This window comes from Trachurus trachurus (assembly GCF_905171665.1).
Source record: "Trachurus trachurus genome assembly, chromosome: 21".
In the NCBI taxonomy this organism is placed as follows: Eukaryota; Metazoa; Chordata; class Actinopteri; order Carangiformes; family Carangidae; genus Trachurus; species Trachurus trachurus.
In genome coordinates this window covers 15098209-15118004 of record NC_139899.1, presented here as the reverse complement: position 1 = coordinate 15118004, position 19796 = coordinate 15098209, and the positions used below count along the sequence as shown (strand labels likewise).

The 19796-nt window shown below is 41.7% G+C and overlaps 1 protein-coding gene across 5 annotated transcripts in view; it reads right to left on the bottom strand.

Moving 5' to 3' along the window:
- Positions 1 to 19397, bottom strand: part of pkp4 (plakophilin 4) — a 79672-nt gene extending 60275 nt beyond the window's left edge. For 2 of the 5 annotated variants that reach the window (XM_083996779.1, XM_083996780.1), the window contains exons 1-2: positions 9077 to 9136; positions 2113 to 2246 (exon numbers count right to left, since the gene is read on the bottom strand). In XM_083996779.1, the coding sequence (XP_083852905.1) occupies positions 2113 to 2246; positions 9077 to 9104 (162 nt within the window). In that variant the 5' untranslated portion in view covers positions 9105 to 9136. Of the gene's footprint in view, positions 1 to 2112; positions 2247 to 4609; positions 4702 to 8786; positions 8971 to 9076; positions 9137 to 19220 lie in introns of those variants that run through there. The other 3 variants (XM_083996782.1, XM_083996783.1, XM_083996781.1) reach the window with 3 other exon arrangements.
- Positions 19398 to 19796: the final 399 nt, after the last annotated feature.

Below are 19796 nucleotides of genomic sequence, written 5' to 3'. Positions count from 1 at the left end.
AGGCTCAGCCACACACTCACACAAACCGAGTCTCTCACCTCCTCTGATTTCCACTCACTCGCACCCTTATTTGCGTTTACAAACTCTGATAAATACCGCGGAGAACGATCATTTCACAGTCTCTACTGTTAGGCAGGAATCTCCCTCTGAGGCATGTCTCCAGTGAGTCACTCTAAAAGCAACAGCTCAGGCAGAGTGCTCGCTCTTCCTGTTCGCCTGCATGGATATCTGCTCTAACCGGACAAGCCACCGAGGAATACTCCAGGGAAGGAAGTGACATCGACAGGTGCTCCTTCCTTTCCTTCCTTCCTCACTCATGTAAACAAAAGACACTTTCCAGCAGCAAGCCTTAATGGGACTTCTCTAGGTTATTTGATACATTGTCCTAAAGAACACAGTTAATTCATTTGAGTCTGTAGTTCATCTAAAGTGTCTTTCAGGGTGAAAAAAATGGGAGGTGACACAGACAGAAATTAACATCATCAATAATGAGCAAAATCTCTTTAGCCCAGTTTGCCCTGTGCTGGATTCCCAAAAATATGGAGGGCTGGCGCGAAGCCAGAGAGGAAAAGGAGAGAGTGTATGTGTATGTGTACCAGAAGGGAGCGTAGATGAATCACAGAGACATGGCAGAGATGGAGTGAGTCAGAGGACATGTCCCTCCACAGGCTCACAAACCCTGCAGGAGATGATCTTCCTGGTTAACCATTGATGCAAGCTAGGCCATGACCACAGGCAATAAACAACCAGTAGCTCTTAGTCAGGCTTATTCCACTTCAATTATTCCAAAAGACAGAAAGTAAACACTAGTCCACTTTGGCCAGTTCCGTTATCAACAAAAACATTTTTGCCATCCCACACACAAATTTGAGGCAACTTTTTACATTGGGGTTTATGTCAGAAGCATTCTGAGACACAACAATCAATACATATTGCATTATAACAGGCCATATTTGTTGTAGAATTTCACTTTGTTTCAGTTTAGTTTGCTTAAAGGGATAGTTCAACATTTTGGCAAATTGGCTCATTGCCATAATCCCTATAGTTTTAGGAGTAGGTTCGTCACCTTTAATTGTTGGTGCAAGCTATTTAAATGACACAATCCAACAACTCCAAAATGCTCTCATGGACAAGTTGTGACCTGCACATTCACCACGCTATAGTTTTAGGAGTAGGTTCGTTACCTTTAATTGCCGGTGCGAGCTATTTTTAGAAAGGCGGAGCAGAGCCGCAAGCTGCTCAGAGCTACGTTAGGAGGCTCATTCTTGGTTTCTCTCATAAAACTCATCAAATACACAATCCAAAAACTCCAAAATGCTCTCGTGGACAAGTTGTGACCTGCACATTCACCACGCTATGAGATAATAACGGAACATTACGAGACGGAGTTGTTTTTGAGGCAAATGCAGGGCTGCTTGCTGAATAACTGCCCCCGACGGGAACGCGCATCAGCGGTTTAGCATGAATTCACTCTCATAGCGTGGTGAACGTGCAGGTCACAACTTGTCCACGAGAGCATTTTGAAGTTGTTGGATTGTGTCATTTAAATAGCTTGCACCAACAATTAAAGGTAACGAACCTACTCCTAAAACTATAGGACTTATGGCAATGGGCCAATTTGCCAAAATGTTGAACTATCCCTTTAACACTTGCCCTGTAGAACAATTAATTCAACATAAATATATCTGTACCAATACAGTCAAAGCCTCCAGGGCATACATAATTATAATATCTAACAAATGGCTCCTCCCAGTTTTGAGCTGGGAGGAAAAATAGCTGTGGTGTTTACTTGACTTGCTTGATGTTGGTGGCCTGGGTTGCTCGAGTGACAAGGGGGGCGAGCAAAAGAATTGCCCTGCGAGAACAGTGTCCAGTTGCACAAAGAGTACAGCCATTTCTGCGTTGATCGTGTGATAGAGTTAAGATACGGGTCACTGCTGAAAAACATTTCAATGTTAAACCTGATAAACTTGGCCCTCATGCCGCCTACACTCTGTGCTATAGGAGTTGTATTATATGATTGCTGTGAGATCAGGGTGCGCGACAGCACAGGGAAAATTTGTCAGTGTACATATTATACGTGTGTATATATATATATAAAAAACACCTTACCTGTTCTTTCACAGAGGCCAGGATGTTGTTGGCGGTGTTATCAGCCTCCATATTGCGGCCAGTTGAACTGTTGCGGATGGTCAGCAGAAGCCCCTCCTCCGTCACTGGGCTCTGCTCAGGAGCTGGCATTCCTCCTACACAGAGGAACAGACACACAAACACACACACACACACACACACACAACATAATCTGGTCACCACAGGCACTCTTTTGAAGCAGAAAAACACAACAACAACAACACACGCACACAATCTTGTGCACACATACCAGACTGTGTGCACGGATTTGCAAACACACTTCGAGGGATTGATTGAAAAATACACACCCAGTCAATCCCTCCCCGGCACACGCACAGGCGGATGACGCTAAGAAGTGACTATCAATGGTCACACGCCACTGCCAGCAATACACAAACACACACCCACACATGCCATATGGCCCGAAGAGAAAAAGACCGTCAATGCCTCATGTCTGTAACAGTGCAAATCAATGCCATATGGCTTTTGAGACAACATATGAGTTAAATAATGATTTCTGTATGTAATACAGTAACATTAAAAGAACAGACCACTGACATGACAATAGAAACTGGCTCTAGTCAAACCACAAAAGCATTTAAATCCATGCAGTGCAAAAGCTGCACTAGAATACCAAGAATATGTGTGCACAAGGGTGAAAATGATATGTTTGTGTATTCGATACAGTGCAGAGGATGCATGAGATGAGTGAGAGCGGGCCACAAAAAAGGGGAAACAAAGACACAAGTCAGCAGCCTGACAGAGGAGGTAAGGTGTTCCTGTATCCTTTGCTCTCTCTGGTCTCTTGTCCGGGGATTGAAATGAGAAAATAGAACGAATAGTTATGGTCTCATTATATCTGTTGACAGGGCGGCTGCCAGGGGAACGCTGCTCAAGGTGGATCCATATTTACTAGAAGGAGCCTGTTGAGCCAGACAGTGTAGCTATTGCTAAAGTCTGCAATTGCTGCCTCGCAGCTCAGGGCTGCAGCAGTAGACAAGAGGAAAGGCATCCAATAACACAGGAGCTATGTGACTTTAGGGAAACAGGGATTTTACTATGACATTTACAGCCTCAGAGATCCACTGCTGCTGTCATCTTCAAGATAGGAATTATAAAGACATATTCCACCCTTGGTTTCTACACATATACATTCTGACCTACATGATTTACCCCACTAAACCAGACAGACTTCAACCCAGACAACAACGTCTATGTGGTGGAACAGCGCTGCTAAAACCACCATGAAATAATCATATGATGATTTACAAACTAGCCCCACTGCTATGCATTGTAACTTTTCTTTTACTTCCTTCCCTAAATGTCTGACATTTCACAGTATCTGTCATCCATTATAGCAGCCTGAGGGTGACACAAAGACCTGACATACAGTAGCTTCACCAAGTTAGCCAATTTAGTGCAGACACACGTCAATTTAAAGGGTTAAAGGGTCATGTTACCATAATGTAAATGCACTCACTAACTCATAAGCGTACTGAATTCTTTCGCCCAGGCTGACAGCCAGTTTGTTTATAGCGAGAGCATAAAGGTTTTTGGCTGGGGATGAAGCAGTAAGTGGTGGTGGTGGTGGTGGGGTATGAAGTATGTGGGAGGTCCCCCAAACATTTAGATGAAATGTGACCCTGAGGTATTCTGGGAGTCTGTCATCAAGACACAGTGAGCATTTCAAGGTGTCCGAGCTGAACACAGTCATGTGCCAGCACTGTGGTATTAAATAGCAGATAATGCTTTTTACTGCTACCAAGAATGTTAGTCCACACAGGATATTCCACGTATTCCCCCGTCAGTCTCCCTAAATTCCTTTCCTGCAGCTCATTCATGGTGTTGCAACAAGCCGCCCTGACTCACTCCCCACCACCGTGGTTGTTTCTGAATCAAGGACATGGACTTTATTCCCAGAAAAGGCAGAGACAGGAAACGGGGGAAAGCTGTTTGAATTTGACAGAACTCCTCCTCCTTCTCCTGACCTGAACACAGAAAAAGAAGAACAGACAGGACTGACAGAGCACGAAAACCTAAAACTGCAAGAAGTTGTCAACCCGGTTGGGGTGGACAAAATCCCTTCTGTTTTCTCCCTCAGGATGTTCACATAAGGAGGACAATAAGAGGGGTGCAGCTATGTTAGCAAGGAGCTGTTGTGGTAATTGTCATCTAAATCACCCGAGATTAGGTATAAATGGGACTCTACATATTTGACCTTTATGTCACCCTTCGCCGTTTCATTCGATACAATACAGTCTCTTATCAAAAAAGAAAATTGCTTGCCATAACCAGAATCTGTGTATATAATCAGCCCAAATGAATCCCCCTTAGCAGTTTAATCTTGCCTGTAGGAAACTGCACACTAAGCAAACTGTAGGAAGTAGAGCCACAGAAAAAACAACATACAAAAAGGAAAGCCAACTCTATCGAAGGCACCATTACGCAAAGAAAAATTGCGATGTGTATCTGAGCCTACCTCTGAAATTCCCCATTACATCTGGTCCAGAATGATTTCACTCGGCTTTGCTCTCAGCAGCTCTGAGATTGGAGTGAAGACAACGATGCTGCTGCCAACCTACCACAGTCTATAAGCGCACGGCTGACTGGTTCCTCAACATTTCTCTTTGTGTTTCCCTCCCAAATGCAGAGAGGGGAAAATAGCCTCACTGAAGTCTCTGGCAGTTAAAAACTTTGGTATGTCAAGACCCTGGACAGTTTGAGGAGGAAGCACAAGGCTGAGGAGTATGTGAGAAAGTAAGTAGGTGGGCCCAAACTGTGCAGCCTTCAAGGCTGTCATAACATGAAAGCATCAGGACTATACCGCGAACTTCCCACTGAGGAAAGATGACCTCATTCTGGTCTTGACTAAACAGAGGCAAACCAGTGTCTTATTACTGTTATGATTATTTCCCTTGACTAAGCAGAAGACACGGACACTGTAAGGTTTTAGAGCTGCACATCAAAAAAACTAAATCAAAGTGTTTCAACTATTTCTTTCATTGAGAGGTTTTACGAGAGACTAAATTCTTGCCAAGGCTAAATCTCACTTTTAAAGTATTACAACCCAGGTTGCCAAGAAAAGTCTTAGTCTGACCCCACCCTGACTCGCTGGATCAAGTGGTCTGATCTACTGACCTCAGAGTTGCAGCCACTCCTTGGAGCCTCTTACGCAACCCCTCTTTCCGTGACTCTCCGTTTCCCAATCTAAATGTAGCGTATGATGCAAGGAAGGACATGGAAGTGGAGGCGACTGTGCGGCAGTGTTTATAAATCTGAAAGGCTCTGTCCAGGTGTAAAATAGGAATGATAGGATGTTATAGAGGGAATGATGCTGTAGAGAGCTGAGACAGATTGAAAGCCCCACATTCAAACACTGCCGTCTTGCATCAATATCACCTGCAGACAAGGATTCATAAGTTCTCTAATCCATCTGAAAGCCACCTGTGCCTTGTGTCACCTTCCCCAAGGAGCGCTGCGGCGGCTTATCTAATATGATCCATCACGTGGGCTACGTTTTAGATTCACACAGGAAACCAGGTTATTGAGAGAAATCAGGTTAAAAAGGGGGAAACGGGAATATACCATTACATGTTAACACAGTTATTGTAACCCCCTGTGTTTACATGCAGCTGGTCAGTGAATAGGAGACTTACAGTACAGGGCTTAAAAACAGTAAACAACATAATCATTCTGAATCCTGAACAGCACTGTTTTCCTGACTGTGTTCTTAAAAACAGCCTGCAGCCAAACACTCAAAACGTGACTTAATTTAGAGATATGGATTTCAGTTTCTGTTTATGTCTGACTTTCGATTTGATCGTTTTATTCTCTCCTTTCATACCACTGCACCGCTATTAGGTTGATACTACTTGTCTGACATGCTTGTCATGCAATCATTTCATGTACTCTTAGAAAAACTCTGTTGGAAATCTGGTTAAGCACATGGATGACTGAGAGATCAAGTTTCCCCAACAAAAACCTATCCTTGTTACAGTTTTATCTCAACCCATTATGGCTTATTTGAAATCAAATGCGACTGCAGAAAAACTAACAAAAAATAGTTGACTTAGGTTCATGTAAATGCGCTGACTGGTGTATTCTTTAATTCCTCATTTTTTACTTGAAGAGGAGATAAACTGTCGTCACCTGAATTCCTTTTCCCTGTAAGTCAAAAGACCCATTGTCTGTCTGTCAGCGGAAAAAGGGTTTGTCTTCAGGAGGCTGAGTGACACCAGGTCACAGTAATTCAACACAGACAAATTGAGATGAGCTGAGAAATAATTATATATAAGCCTGGATTTCTGTGCCAAAGAGTCTGGGAGAGGCAGCAGTATAAAAAGCTGATTGCTCCAACTTGGCGAACTGAAAGGGGTCAGGAAATCTACAGCACAAACAGAGCTGAGAACTACTTAACGCAAACCTACAATGGGCTGCATCTCTCTTATCTACATTACCTCTTATTGGAGAGGAAAGTGGCCATAGATAGTAGTTCATTACCATCTTCTTAAAACTTAATTTGAATACATATGGAACCAAACTTGGCAATCCGTGGAGTGGAATTTCAATATATATACTCGTAAGAGCTACATTGTGTGCAATGATCTAATAAATATTTTACAGTGTATCAAGCTTAACATCCCATTAAACCTGTGTGTCTCTGGCTCATCCACCCTCAGGATGTTTGAAACAAACATGAAGTCGTCAAAGTATGCACTTGACATATAGAATAGTTTTAAATGTTTAAAGCCTTTTAGATGTGCAGGTTCACATCCATCACGCACTACTATACCAGAAGCATTTCATCGGTCCCAAATTGATTCTGCAGCATCACAACTTCTCCCAAAGACCAGACATTAAGCCATTAAGAACTATCTTCACACACAAAAAGAATACAGAGCCTTTCTATGGTAAGGCCTCTACAGAGCCTAAGTGCCTTGGTAGAAGTTGATGCAGTTTATAAGATGTAGGATGGCTGAACTAAGAGGCCGTCCACACTTTATTTTTTTTATTTATTAAACCTTTATTTTAACTCGTTGGTCACTGAGGTTTCCCTCATTTACAGGGACGACGAGTCAAACACGGATTTAATGAATCTGCATACGTTTTTTATCGTTTCGCCGTTTCATCCAGACGGAAACAGCGTTTTCGGGGGGTGAAAGCGATATTTTTTGGAAACAGGTCAGAGAGTAGTAAAATCTGAAAATGCCGCCCCAGCGTTTTCATGTAGACAGTACACCCAAAATGGATCTGAAACTATGATGTCAGAAGTATATATGCACATAACGTAACAACAACAATGGCCGACTACTGTCGGTCCCGCAGAATTACGTCCATTAAATCATCACTGATCATCATATTTACACTGGCACGACTCCCAGTCCACATTTAGTCGACTTATAATGTTTGGAGTTTGAATGCAGCGGGGCAATTTCCGTCTTCTTCTCTGTTTTTGGTGTTTATGTTTGGCAGCGTTACAGTGTCACACACGCTCCACAAGACAAGATATTTCTTGAAATGATGCCATGTTTACAGAGATTTTTTTTCCAAAACAAACAAGAAAAAGATCGTTTTGGGTGAAGCTCTGTTTTCGTGTGGACAAGGCCTAAATGTTTTCATTGTCTTTCCTTTTTTGATATTGCTGATAAATAAAAACTAAACATGGCATTATTTTTTAAAGCATTAACAGCATGTTTCACCAGTGCCTACAACTTACGCACAGCAGTGTTTATACAAACTGGATTCACAGTGGCTTCCTAAAAGCGGGCGACCAACTTCAATCTGAGCACGAGGGGCCACATGCACTCAGGCCCCTGTAGCACATGATTGCTTATAATGTATCTAGACTGAACTAGCTGCATTATGCAGCATGTGAAAGCTCTGTGGGGAGACATACAGTCCCCACTGCTAATCTCTCAGCAGCTAAAATGTCCCCAAAGACTCAAAATGCTTAATTGCTTCTTTCTAGCACTGTATTGACTTCCCTGAATAAAACTAACACGGTCCAATATGATTTATAATAATTCGCCAGGAAGAACAATAATATATTTCAGCCTCAATAAATAGAGAAACACAAAAAAACATTTTTTGCAGCAGCTCAGAAAACCACAACAGCCACATTATGTTCCATAGCAAGTCACTGAATGCTTAAACCATTTCTGAAATCCCCCTTCTGCACACACTGTTTGGATACACATGTGGTTAGGAATTGCTGACTGAGGCCCTGACCAAAGTAATGGCTCGGAGCTGGTTTCTGAATTTGGGTAATACTAATACACAAATGGTCCTATGGATACTGCATGTCCCCAATTAACTAAAACCTCAGACAGTATACTTCTCTCAGCTTCAACACACAGCCACTTCTTAGTAGATGCCACATGTGGAAAATTCTTTTAGAGGAGGATGACAAATTCTCTACAAGTGTCCCACATGGTGGACTTGCCAGCAGAAAAACACAAAATGTTATTATTAGATCCCTTGATGTTTGACTTTCTCAACAGCTGAAAATGCTTTGCTCATATTAAACACACCCAAAAGCAAAGGAATGTCTCCTTTGCAAAGAAAAACAGTCTTGCATGCACACACAATAACTCTATCAATCATTACCCTGAATAAGCACAAAGTGATGTAATCTCTTTTAAAAAGCAGACACATACCTGTCCTTCGGTTGATTAAGGATTAAACAAGGTGAAACTGAGATTAAATAGAGTAAAGACAATAAGTCCAGCTTCCTCTTCATCCACCTTCTCAACAAAGTGGGCATGAAAAGTAATCTTTCAGAAGCTGCGCCCACGTCTGGCTCACACACCTTCAACCTCACCCCGGCCCGCACACACATGTTGCAATAACCCGAGGCCTATCTGAGCATGTGTATCCACGGGGCAGGGCTTGTCTCTGAGTAAAGGCAGGAAATGTATTCATTTAATAAGACAAACACCACATAGACCTGCACAGACTAATGCCACACACCGCATCCAAACTCTCTGAGCTGCACATTATCAGGCCAGATGTGTTTACTCAAAGAGGGCACGGGGAAGAAGACGACTGTAGTCCAAATACTCCGTGTTTGCACTGCGCAGCAATAATAACACAAGGCTAACCTTCCGAGAACAACTTCCCACAGTGATCATTCACCCACAAAATCATTTCCTCACAACAATACCTCAACTAATGGGGAGCAGAAAGGCTCAACTGCAGGTTCATCGGCTGGTTTCAACACCAGTGTAATATGTTGTGACAGAACGGGACATAAATTATTCTGATTGGATGTAAATCCTTTAAGTAGAATCTGGGTTTGCGCTAGACAGACGTGCTTCATCCTGTCACACATTGTTAGACGGATACATTTAACACCCTAATGCCTTTCTGCATAGTGCATACAATTACAATGCAGACACAACAACTACGGCAACAATTTGCTTCCAAGAAGGAATTATAACATAACACCGTGTATATCTCCTGTAAAGTCAACACAAAAACCCATTCCTTCTACGACAGATAAGACGGGACAAATGTAACAAGATTTCACGTACTAAGCTAATTGTCAGTGTTGAATAAAAATATATTGATCACTGCATTGGATGCTCATTATCTAACCTTATTTAACAGTTCAGTTAAAAATGTGTTTCATCAATTTGGCAAGTTTTATCAACACTCCCTCCCCGCACCATTTGCTGTGTCAATCACTTCCCCACTACCGAGCGTGTCATATGGTTATGATCGTGTTAAAATTTTATGTCATGCAGGATTCTGGGAGAGAGGTCTGACAGAAATTCCAAGATCATACAAATGACAAAAATTGAAAAGGAAAATCTGCATAACAAGTGCCCTGCTATTGGCAGTGGCCCGGCTTCCCACAATGTGAGGTGTCTCTGAGGTGAATAACTCAGCTCACACAGCACTTTTTATTGAGACTGATTACAGCCAGAGATGGACTGCCCCCAGAAAACTAATCAATCACATAGCTATGAATTGTAAAAGTCTAATTTAGTTGACTGCTTCTTAATAAAAACGATAATTCTGAAGGTTTGTTGTGATGAATTGGGGGGTAAAGGAAAGATGGCTTCTACGTTTACTGTCATACACACACTTGGCTCTGTCATATTAAGATTATGAATATGATCACAGTTTTGTCCACACCGAGTTATGTTTTCTTGTTTCCATAACACCAAAGTTAGGTGAAATCACAAACATCGTAACGTGACGACATGATATAACAGAACCGTGTGTGCATGCTGCTGTTATCACAACACCAACTGCTCTGCTCCCTCTGACATTCCTGTCAGCGAGCTGCTTGTCCCAACATTTCATGTAAACCAAAACCAAACACCTGCAGTCTGACTGAAAAGGGATAAGTGGCGATCTTTGTAGCAGTTGTGTTTACAAGTGTGCAACCATGCATAAACACACACTGATAACAGACCTACTATCATTTCCATGGTGGTTTACAATTGATGGTGAACTGAGATGAACTCTAGTCTTTGTCCTGCCAGATTTAGATGTGATTTAGATGGTATGGAAAATTTAAATGGACTGGTAAATGCTTTTTTAACCAGCGCTATCGTCTGGGAATCATAGCTTTTCTTCTTAGGGATGAAAAAAAAAAATCATTTTATTGACACGAAGCTACTCTTCTTTTCATCATGATTTACGGGGTCTAGCTCTGGAGCTAGACTCTGTAAATGTAGAGCTGGAGCTCTGGTATAAATACATCTTGGTCTTCTGGTTCAAAGCTTTGATAAATCTTATAAAGAAAATAGGAATAAAATATTGGGACTGACAGATTGAACACACCTGTGTAGTAACTTTTGAACATTAACACATTAACACAGGAACTTTTGTTGTAGTGAACCAGCTTAAAGAAAGAGATGGATCTGAGACATGTGCATCCCGATGGCTGATTTGCATTGGCACTGCCTACTCAGTGCTCTGTGCCTCCGAGTGGCGAGACAGGGGTCATGGAGCAACGTGCTGCTAACCATCCAAATTGGAGTGCCACTACTGATAACTGCGCCAAAAACTGTGATCGACAGGAAGAATGAAACAAGTCACATCATTAAGAAATGATGGTATTGTTAATAAGAACTGTTAGGGGTGCTCGTCCTCATTTATTGATAACATTACAATCACTAAGGCGTCTTTAATTACTCAATAACTTGGAAACATTCCTGTTTGTAATAACTTTAAAGGTTTGTTCTTTGCAGTTTGTAACAACAACGTTCAAATTGGGCCCCTCCTCTCAGGCTTAACCGTGCACGCCCCCCTGCCCCTGACAGCACGTGTCAGGACTGACCCATGTTCGACTGCTGTTCACATGATGGAGCCCTTCTCCACTTCGCCCTTCAAAGCTCTCATTTGAATATTTGCTACCACCACAAAGATAGCGACTGGACGCTATCAAGCCAGGGGAAATGGCAGACTTAAAGCAGATATCAGCTTCACGGCCGTTTCGGCTAATGCTGCGTTCAAGGCAGGCTTTTGAAACCGTAAGTTACAGCTTCAAGTCACAACTACGACTTGGTAGCGTTCCAGGTAACCCATAGCTCGTGTTTTTACCATCCTGTTGTCTGTGAAAGTTCCCTATAACGGCCACTCGTAACTTCCGACCCGTGAACTCGTACCAGATCGAACTGGTATGACTTCACAGGAAGGAAAAACACAAAGTACGAGTTTCTTTGAACGCACCATGAGTTAGCAGCCCCCGCCCTTGTCAGGCATCAATTGGTCCTCGTGCTACGTCACCACATTCACGCGCATCCCTTGGCTGCACACACAGCCCTTCATGCCGTTCTCTCTCCTCATTGGATAACACTTGTATCCCACAAGGAAAATTTTCTCCTCGGGTTACAGCAGAGCAGAGTGACGGAGAGACTCGTGTTTAGGCTGAAATACTTCATGTAAGTGATTGCTGACGGAAAATAGGACTATTTAGGACTTATATTAACAAAAACATTCCACTGATATCTGCTTTAAAGGAAAGGAAATATAGTCCAAGTGAAACTCTGGAGTGTCGGGGGCGGGAGCTCTGCAGACATAGTCACCACCATACATGAGTAGAAGCCCATAGGTGATGATTTCTTTTGTACAAGTCAATATTTTGTTTTGAGGAAAATCCTACAGACTCTACCTTTAAGTAGGTGAATCCTTGAAACTCATATAACCTGATCATAATTTCTGTCTTGACGTTGACGAGACAGTCAATTTAGCTCTTTTACCAGCTCACAATAGAAATGTCCAGAGGCTATAACATGTTTTAAGCAGCTAAGCTCACCGACATGACATGTACTCCAAATGGTATTTCTTCTTCCCTTTAGTTTCAGCCTGCAGGTTGGAAAGTGATCTGTGAAGTCCTAAGAGAAAACCTAATCTATATCTGTACACCTCAGATGGCCCCTGAAGTAGGTGGCCAAGAATTAGCTTAGCTGAGCCCTGCTTTAACAACAACTTCTCCTCAACATTTGTTTTTTCCTTGTAAGGTTAAATGAGGCCAAAAATAAAGATACATCGTCACTGTGAACCATTCCTTACGGTAAACAATCAAAAACTAACATGTTATTCAACTCAAACCCCTAGGGACGGAGTCAAGCTCTGAGACAATTCGGGGGTTTTCAGGGTCTTTGTGCGACACACACACTAACAACAACAGAGCCACTTTGAAATAGAGAAAATATTTTTGTGGCCCATTTATTCCAATAACATTTGGAAAGTTCTGAACAGCCGCATATTTAAGTGATTTTATGCCATTCATGTGTTTAGGAGCCACCAAGATGTCAGTTGGGTCAAGTCTCTGACAAACATGCTGTCAGTCAGTAGCCTAAAGTGTTTCCCACAGGTTGCAAGGAGACTGTGGTCGGTCCGTATAAGTTTCACTTTTACCGCGCACTGCTGTCATGCATGCGCGCTTCTCTGTTTCTGTGTGTTAGAACGCCAATAACGGAGAAAGAGCTATGCAGAGATCAATGAACGGAACGATATAACGTTGGTCGAGCCAAAAGCCGAAAAATCTATTTGTGACGGTCGTAATTGTGGCAGGCCGCCACGTATTAATGAATGTATGGGAAACACTGCTAACGTAGGGCTGGGCGATAAAACGATCTCGATTCGGGATCACGATAAATTTTTGATCAATTTCGATAATCGGTTATCGCCCAACCCTAGCCTAACGTAGACTGTAGTGCGCATGTTCAAAAAGGAAACAAAGAAGTGTGAGGAACCCAATAATGTCTTTTCGGTGTTCAACATTTACAGGTAGAAATGGATCAGCATCAACATTTCCCATACATACTCCTTATGGTTGACTTGAATCTTACAGCTGATGTGCCTTTTATTAAAAGTTGGGAAGAGTCGACGGCAAACATATTTGATGACAGAACTAAAATACATATCCCAATGAAGAAAAAAGGGTGTGTATCTGTCCACTCTTTTTAACAAAGAGTGCTTTAATGTGTATAGTTTGCCAAAACTTCGAATGTAAACTCCATGGACTGTTGTTTAGAATTAAAGACGAAGACCATTAACTATTTTAAAGAGCAAATTTAATTCACAATCTTCTGTATCCAAATTGAAATGACAGAGAAAGAGAAGAATATCTCCAAGATCCAATATATAATGACCCAACTCTGAATAGCTTTTAGAGAGTAAAACTGGGATAAGTGAAAAGGGTAAAATCAGTTCCTTAACCAGGACACTGTCATGCATCGAACCATGATGCGGAAAGACAGGCGGAATTCAGTTACTTAAGAAAATGTCAGATCAGCCAACCAGTACTAGCTGGCCTTTTAAAACACGGATTTAGTTGAGGTGAGTATGCTGCTGCCCACTGTATTTGATATGCAAGCTCTTTTTTTTTATTTGACACAGTTCAACAGAAGGACGCAGGCTGACAAAAGGCGAATATCTCTGACTGCATTGTCGCTGCATACTGAGAAGGGAGGTAGAGCTTCTGTTAGATGGCACCATATGGATAATCTATCAAAGGGGATTTAATTGAAAAAATAAATCACACCGCACAAGTTAGTAAAATAAATTCCCCCTTAGTTGTACTCTATAATGATTCATGGAGGTGTGTGACTTCACAGCTCTGCAGAGGTATACGTATAGTTTTATTTGAGGCATTTTCTGCAATTTATATCCTTAGGGTCCTACTGCGAGTGCTATCATGTTCATCATATCACTGAGACACTTCAGCAAATCTCTTTTTATATATATATATATATATATATATATATATATATATATATATATATATATATATATATATATATATATATATATATATATATATATATATATATAATGTAACACATATCAATATGCAATTTCTTATCCCAGTAGCTACATACCAGTTTGTGACTAATGTTTCTTTCAGTTATTCTGGATTTCTTTTAGCTGCAGTGGGAAACTTTAAATGACGTGTGAGCACCTGGGAATGAATGTCCATCCAAAAATAAGGGGGCTTGGCATTGTTCAGGGTTACTGATGCATGCAGGGGAGAGTGCACTTCAGATGCCAGAAAAACAGCTCTCCTCGAGACGGGAACAAGCACTTTAACAGGTTAGATGAGTTTGTAAACTGGTAGCGTAACAGATATAGTTATGCTTTAGACCCTTGTAGAATAAATTGCCGCAGCAATTGTGGGATATTTTCTGCTTCTTGGGGATAAGCCTCCCGCCTATGCGTTGTGATACGAAAAGAGGAAAAACTTCCAAGGGTAGTGTCTCAGTCCTATACGTCGTATCAATCTCTGCACCATTACCTCACGGCCACAGGTTTGTCAGCTTTGATTTTGTCACAATATCAAGTTGCTTTGACAGAGAAAGATAAAAAAGAAAAAGAAAAGTATAAGCTGTTCTATCACAGCACACATCTGCCTCACAACTCCACAAGAAAATGCATTTATTAGGATCTATAAAATGTCATTTCAAATGCCATGTGCTTGAACTGTATTTGTTCATTTCCAATGTCAACAACTCCCCTTTTCAGAGGTAATTTCACTTTGTTGGAGTCTTTTAAATGCCTTGACATTTAAAAAGTGAATCGTCTGCTTCTTGGCAGACTTTTACAGAAACAGGCGAGCCAGACAAATCCCGCAGATCATTTCAGTTTCCAGTTGTAGTCTGGGAAGTGGTGTAACTGCCATGGTCACTAGAATGTAACCTGACATTGGGGAGATGCCTTCACCTTCTGACTAAATCCAGCCCCCAAGTGCACTCACATTCCACTTTGGGGTGACACCTGATCCCACAAACAAGCTTTTTGAGCAACCAAGAAGCACACAGCCTTAGTTTTGTGTTCAGCTGAAACATGTTTTGAAAAAAATAAGTAAATTAAGGAATACGTCAATTGACTGGAAATTTAATCAGTTAATCTGTTTGAAACGGAGCTAATTCTCAGAGCCGTTTGGTGGTTGCACTTTGACTCCAGGGATTGTGGCTGATTCTCCACATTGTAAATAAAACATCTTTAGGCGTGAAAGTGGTTGGTGAGACCACGTTCTATTTCAATTAAGCCGTTCTGACATTTTATAGACCAAGGAATCAATGAAACAAATAAATGCATGAAGATTGTTGAGTTATCCGCCAGTATGGCATTTGGTTCAAACATTTCCCATTCTGTTTGGGTGCTCATTGATTATGTCATGTATTCCACTGGGGACGGACTCCTGCACCACCACTCCTCTTACCATCTGTAAAGAGAGAGCTTTTGCCTGGGGTGATAATGTGAGTAGCACTTTGAAATATTCAACAAGGTATTATGTGCCCTGTTGAGGTAATTCTGGAGTCCAATAGGTTTAGATTGATGGGGTTGTTTTAGCAATGTAGGCTAGTTGCGGGAAGATTTCAGTGGTGAGGCCGCATGTGGAGCAAAAGACTGTGGAAAAGCTCTGTCGCTGCACTGCTGCTGTCCACATAGCAGACACAGATGAGGGACTGTCTTTCAGACTCAGCATGTCAGGTCCATGGAGGGCTATTTTACTGGACAAAATCTATTGTACACCTAATCTCTGAAAGCGCTGACATGCTTTGTGTTCTGTATTATCTTTAGCTGTCTGGGATCCAACCAAAGCATGAAATCTGGGACTCTTTCAGGAATCTATCTACATATCCAGTTAGATCAACAACCAGCCAGCAGCCGCACATGTCAAGGCTTATTCACACAAGCCACTGCAAGGCTGAGTGCACCCAATACATGAAGTATGGTTTTTTAATTAGTTTCTTTGAATACTTTTTTTCTTACATATGACAGGACAGCATGCCTAATATATTAGGAATGGGTTATGCTGCAAATGTATTATTTGAAAATCCACTACATTACGTTATTTGACTTTTTACAATATAGCTTATACTTTAAATAAATGTATTTTAATAATTGGTCTACTCATTGTATCTAGAAAATCTCTGGAATGAAAGATCAAAGATAGATATAAAGTTCACAATGGAAATTCCCAACCCTTTTACATGGTTTGTCCTCAAGGCAGGGAGAAAAAGACCAACTCTCTTCAGACCACAGTATGCAAATGTAGGATGGAAAAGAAGCTATGTGGGGTGGTGTGATGAGAAAAAAAAGGATCTCCATGCCAAAGGATGCATAAAAAGCTTTTTTCAGTTGGTTGCTGCTATGAACTATTATTACTGACAAACACACTACCACAAAACAGTCGCAAAGGACTTTCAGACAGAGAAAAACTCTGGTGCTTTTCTGCACCTGAATTTGCATCACCATTATTTCAAATTATGGCTAGTGCATCATACTTTTAAGCATGAACAGTAATTATATGGTTGTTTATTTAATATTTGTGTTATAAATACTGCAATACCATACCAGATGAGCATAAGGGATGCTAAAAAAGTTTTTGACTGGTTGATGGAAAAGACTGATATTTCAGGATGTAGGTATTTAATATAAGACACATGCTTGCGCAGACATCAGTCAAATAACTAAACAACCGAACTGTGGGGAGGAGATTGGAGATTCTTGAAAGATGAAGAGGGACTACTTTTTGATTACAGCAGAACAAAGTAAATCTGACGTGTAACATAAGGGGTAAGGGCTTAAGCCTTGATGTCGGGCCAGAATTAAAGAGTGAAAAAAATTCAAGAGGCCCGCCAAAGGGCGCTAAACTATTCAACTGTTGTCATTTCCCATTAGAAAGAACTCACTGTGACGACTGACCATGTCAAACAGTCACACAATAGGTATTTTTGCAAGCATGGATGTGTTTGTGTCGACTGTGACAGAAATTGTTCTTCAGGCAAGCAATGCCTTTTTTTAAAAAACATCTACAACTACGCCTGAATAATCAATAGAGAAAGTTTCACAAACTTTGCATGACTATCTCGTGCAGCCAGAGCGATACACAACGAGGAGTAGGACAAATCAAACTGACAACTGGTTGACAGCATGTCTGACCATGAGCTTAAAGCATAAACAGAAACTTGCGGAATAAAACATAAAACTCACACACACAAAAACAGAGGGCAAGTTTCGGTCTTCAACCCAACACCGTGCTGTTGTTTCAATTCCACAGTAAACCACCCTCAATGGTTGTCAGCTGTGTGACTGTGTGTGTCTTGTGCACTAATGTGAATCACGAGGGGAGTAACCTAGAGATTCCTCTTGGGTGTGTGCCTCTGTGTGTGTGTGTGTGTGTGTGTGTGTGTGTGTGTGTGTGTGTGTGTGTGTGTGTGTGTGTGTGTGTGTGTGTGTGTGTGTGTGTGTGTGTGTGTGTGTGTGTTGAGATTGAGTGAGTATGAGACAGAGTTCACATATGATCTCATCTGCCATATGCACTCCTACTGTTAAGTGGCTGAAATAAAATTAACCTGCAATATGGTCACATCAGTGATGAAGGCAGATAACCTTTCCATGTCTGCATGGCAACAAGAAAGACTTGGAGCACTGCTCTCAGCATCTTTCATCCGATAACAGGAGCATGAGTCTTGACCTTTGGTGAATAGCCATTATAACAAAATTAATAAGTGCTTCTCTAAGCCTTTAGGTTGCCTTGGCTTTAGCAAGACTCAAAACATGACACTGGGGGATTCAAGTATAGTGTATTCTCTTTGCAATTGCATCTCTCACACTATAACAGTTCGAGTTCATACAGGCAAATAATGGGTTAAAAAACAAAACACCAAGCAAATGATTTTATGCTGTATGATGCACACATTTACAATAGTGCATGAAATCACACCCACTTTTATAACCAAAGTGGTTCAGGATGTGATGGCATAAATACTACACTAGCTCCCTAATCAATCAGGCATAAGGAGTGCTGCACTTAAATGCATTAGGTCAGATAATTAGACTATTTCTCTGACAGCCTCTCTGGCATTAAAGGTGAGTCCATCTTGTCCTCAGGAGGTAGGTTTGTACTTGCACAACACAGAAAAGCAATGAGAGTCACGGTCCACGTTTTTTTTTTTTTTTTTTTTTAAAGCAGCGTATCTTCTTAAAATGCAAATAGGGTGATTAAATATGGCAGTTTGAGTGTGACCGCGAGGTAAAGGTAAGTTTATCTTGCGGGTGAAGAGTGTCTGGATCTCCGCCCCTCCGCGTCCTCGCATTCCAGAGATTCCCACACTCTAAGCTCACCTGCTTTTTCCTTCACCACTTAGCTACACGTTTTCAAGGACAATGTGAGAGAAAGGTGAGTTTTAGGGGGGTATTTGTTTATTTATTTATTTTTCCCCTACTGGAAAACTAACACTGAAACAATTTCAGTCTACGTTACCAGGCTAAGTTTCATCCCAACGGTTAGGACGTTACGTAGAAGACAGTGCGTGAAGGTCCCTCAAAGGTGTGCGTTGTTGGCGATGAATCGGTCACAAGAACAAGATTAGCGTAGTATTAGATTCTTCCCCCCACCGGGAAGAAGCCTAAAGAAGCTTGTCTTGTGTGACACACACGGTCTACGAAAGCCACCACTTTCTTTTTGCAGTGAATTGAAGACTTTCTGAGTTCAAGCAGCGGTGCATGCATACTCTGCCTTGCGCACAGACGTGTTCATTTTTCCCTCAGGTTTTCCCCCAATTACTCTGCAGTTAGTGAAGGAGCGGCGGTGGGGGGGAGAGAAAAAAGCAGTTAAATACCTTAGGAGGACTGTTGTAGAGCTGGCTGAGCTGCGGCTCTGATGTACATTGGAACGCGTAACTTCATCGGTAAAGTCCTGTCTTTTAGTCCCATGCGTGTGGAAGAGCGAAACTCGCCTCCATAGTCGAGAAGAAGACGAAGACGACCCCTCCGCTGCCTCCTGCCTCCACCAGTACAGTCCTAGGCTATGCAAGCGTGCATGACGTCAGTGGGAATGTGGGAAAGCAGTACGCACTCCTGATTGGTTGCAATGGGAGCGGGGGGCGTTCCAGAGGAGGTTCGCATTGTTGAATGAACCAATGAGAGAAGGGAGGATAGTTCCCTTGGTTACAATTTTGTCAACCTATACACTGTGCAGAGAGGGATAGCACAAGGTAAGCCTGGCTTTAGAGTAAAATAGTGCATTTTACTCGCATAGCAGAGACTAAAAACTTGACACGTATGTTGCATTTAGTTTTATTACGAAGTACTATTAAACTGTTTCTGTTCACAATGTTTGATATGTAACTAATTTATGAGACTACAGTGTAGCCCTAGCCAACTGACTGTAGCCTACTGCCTGTGTCCTCTTCCAG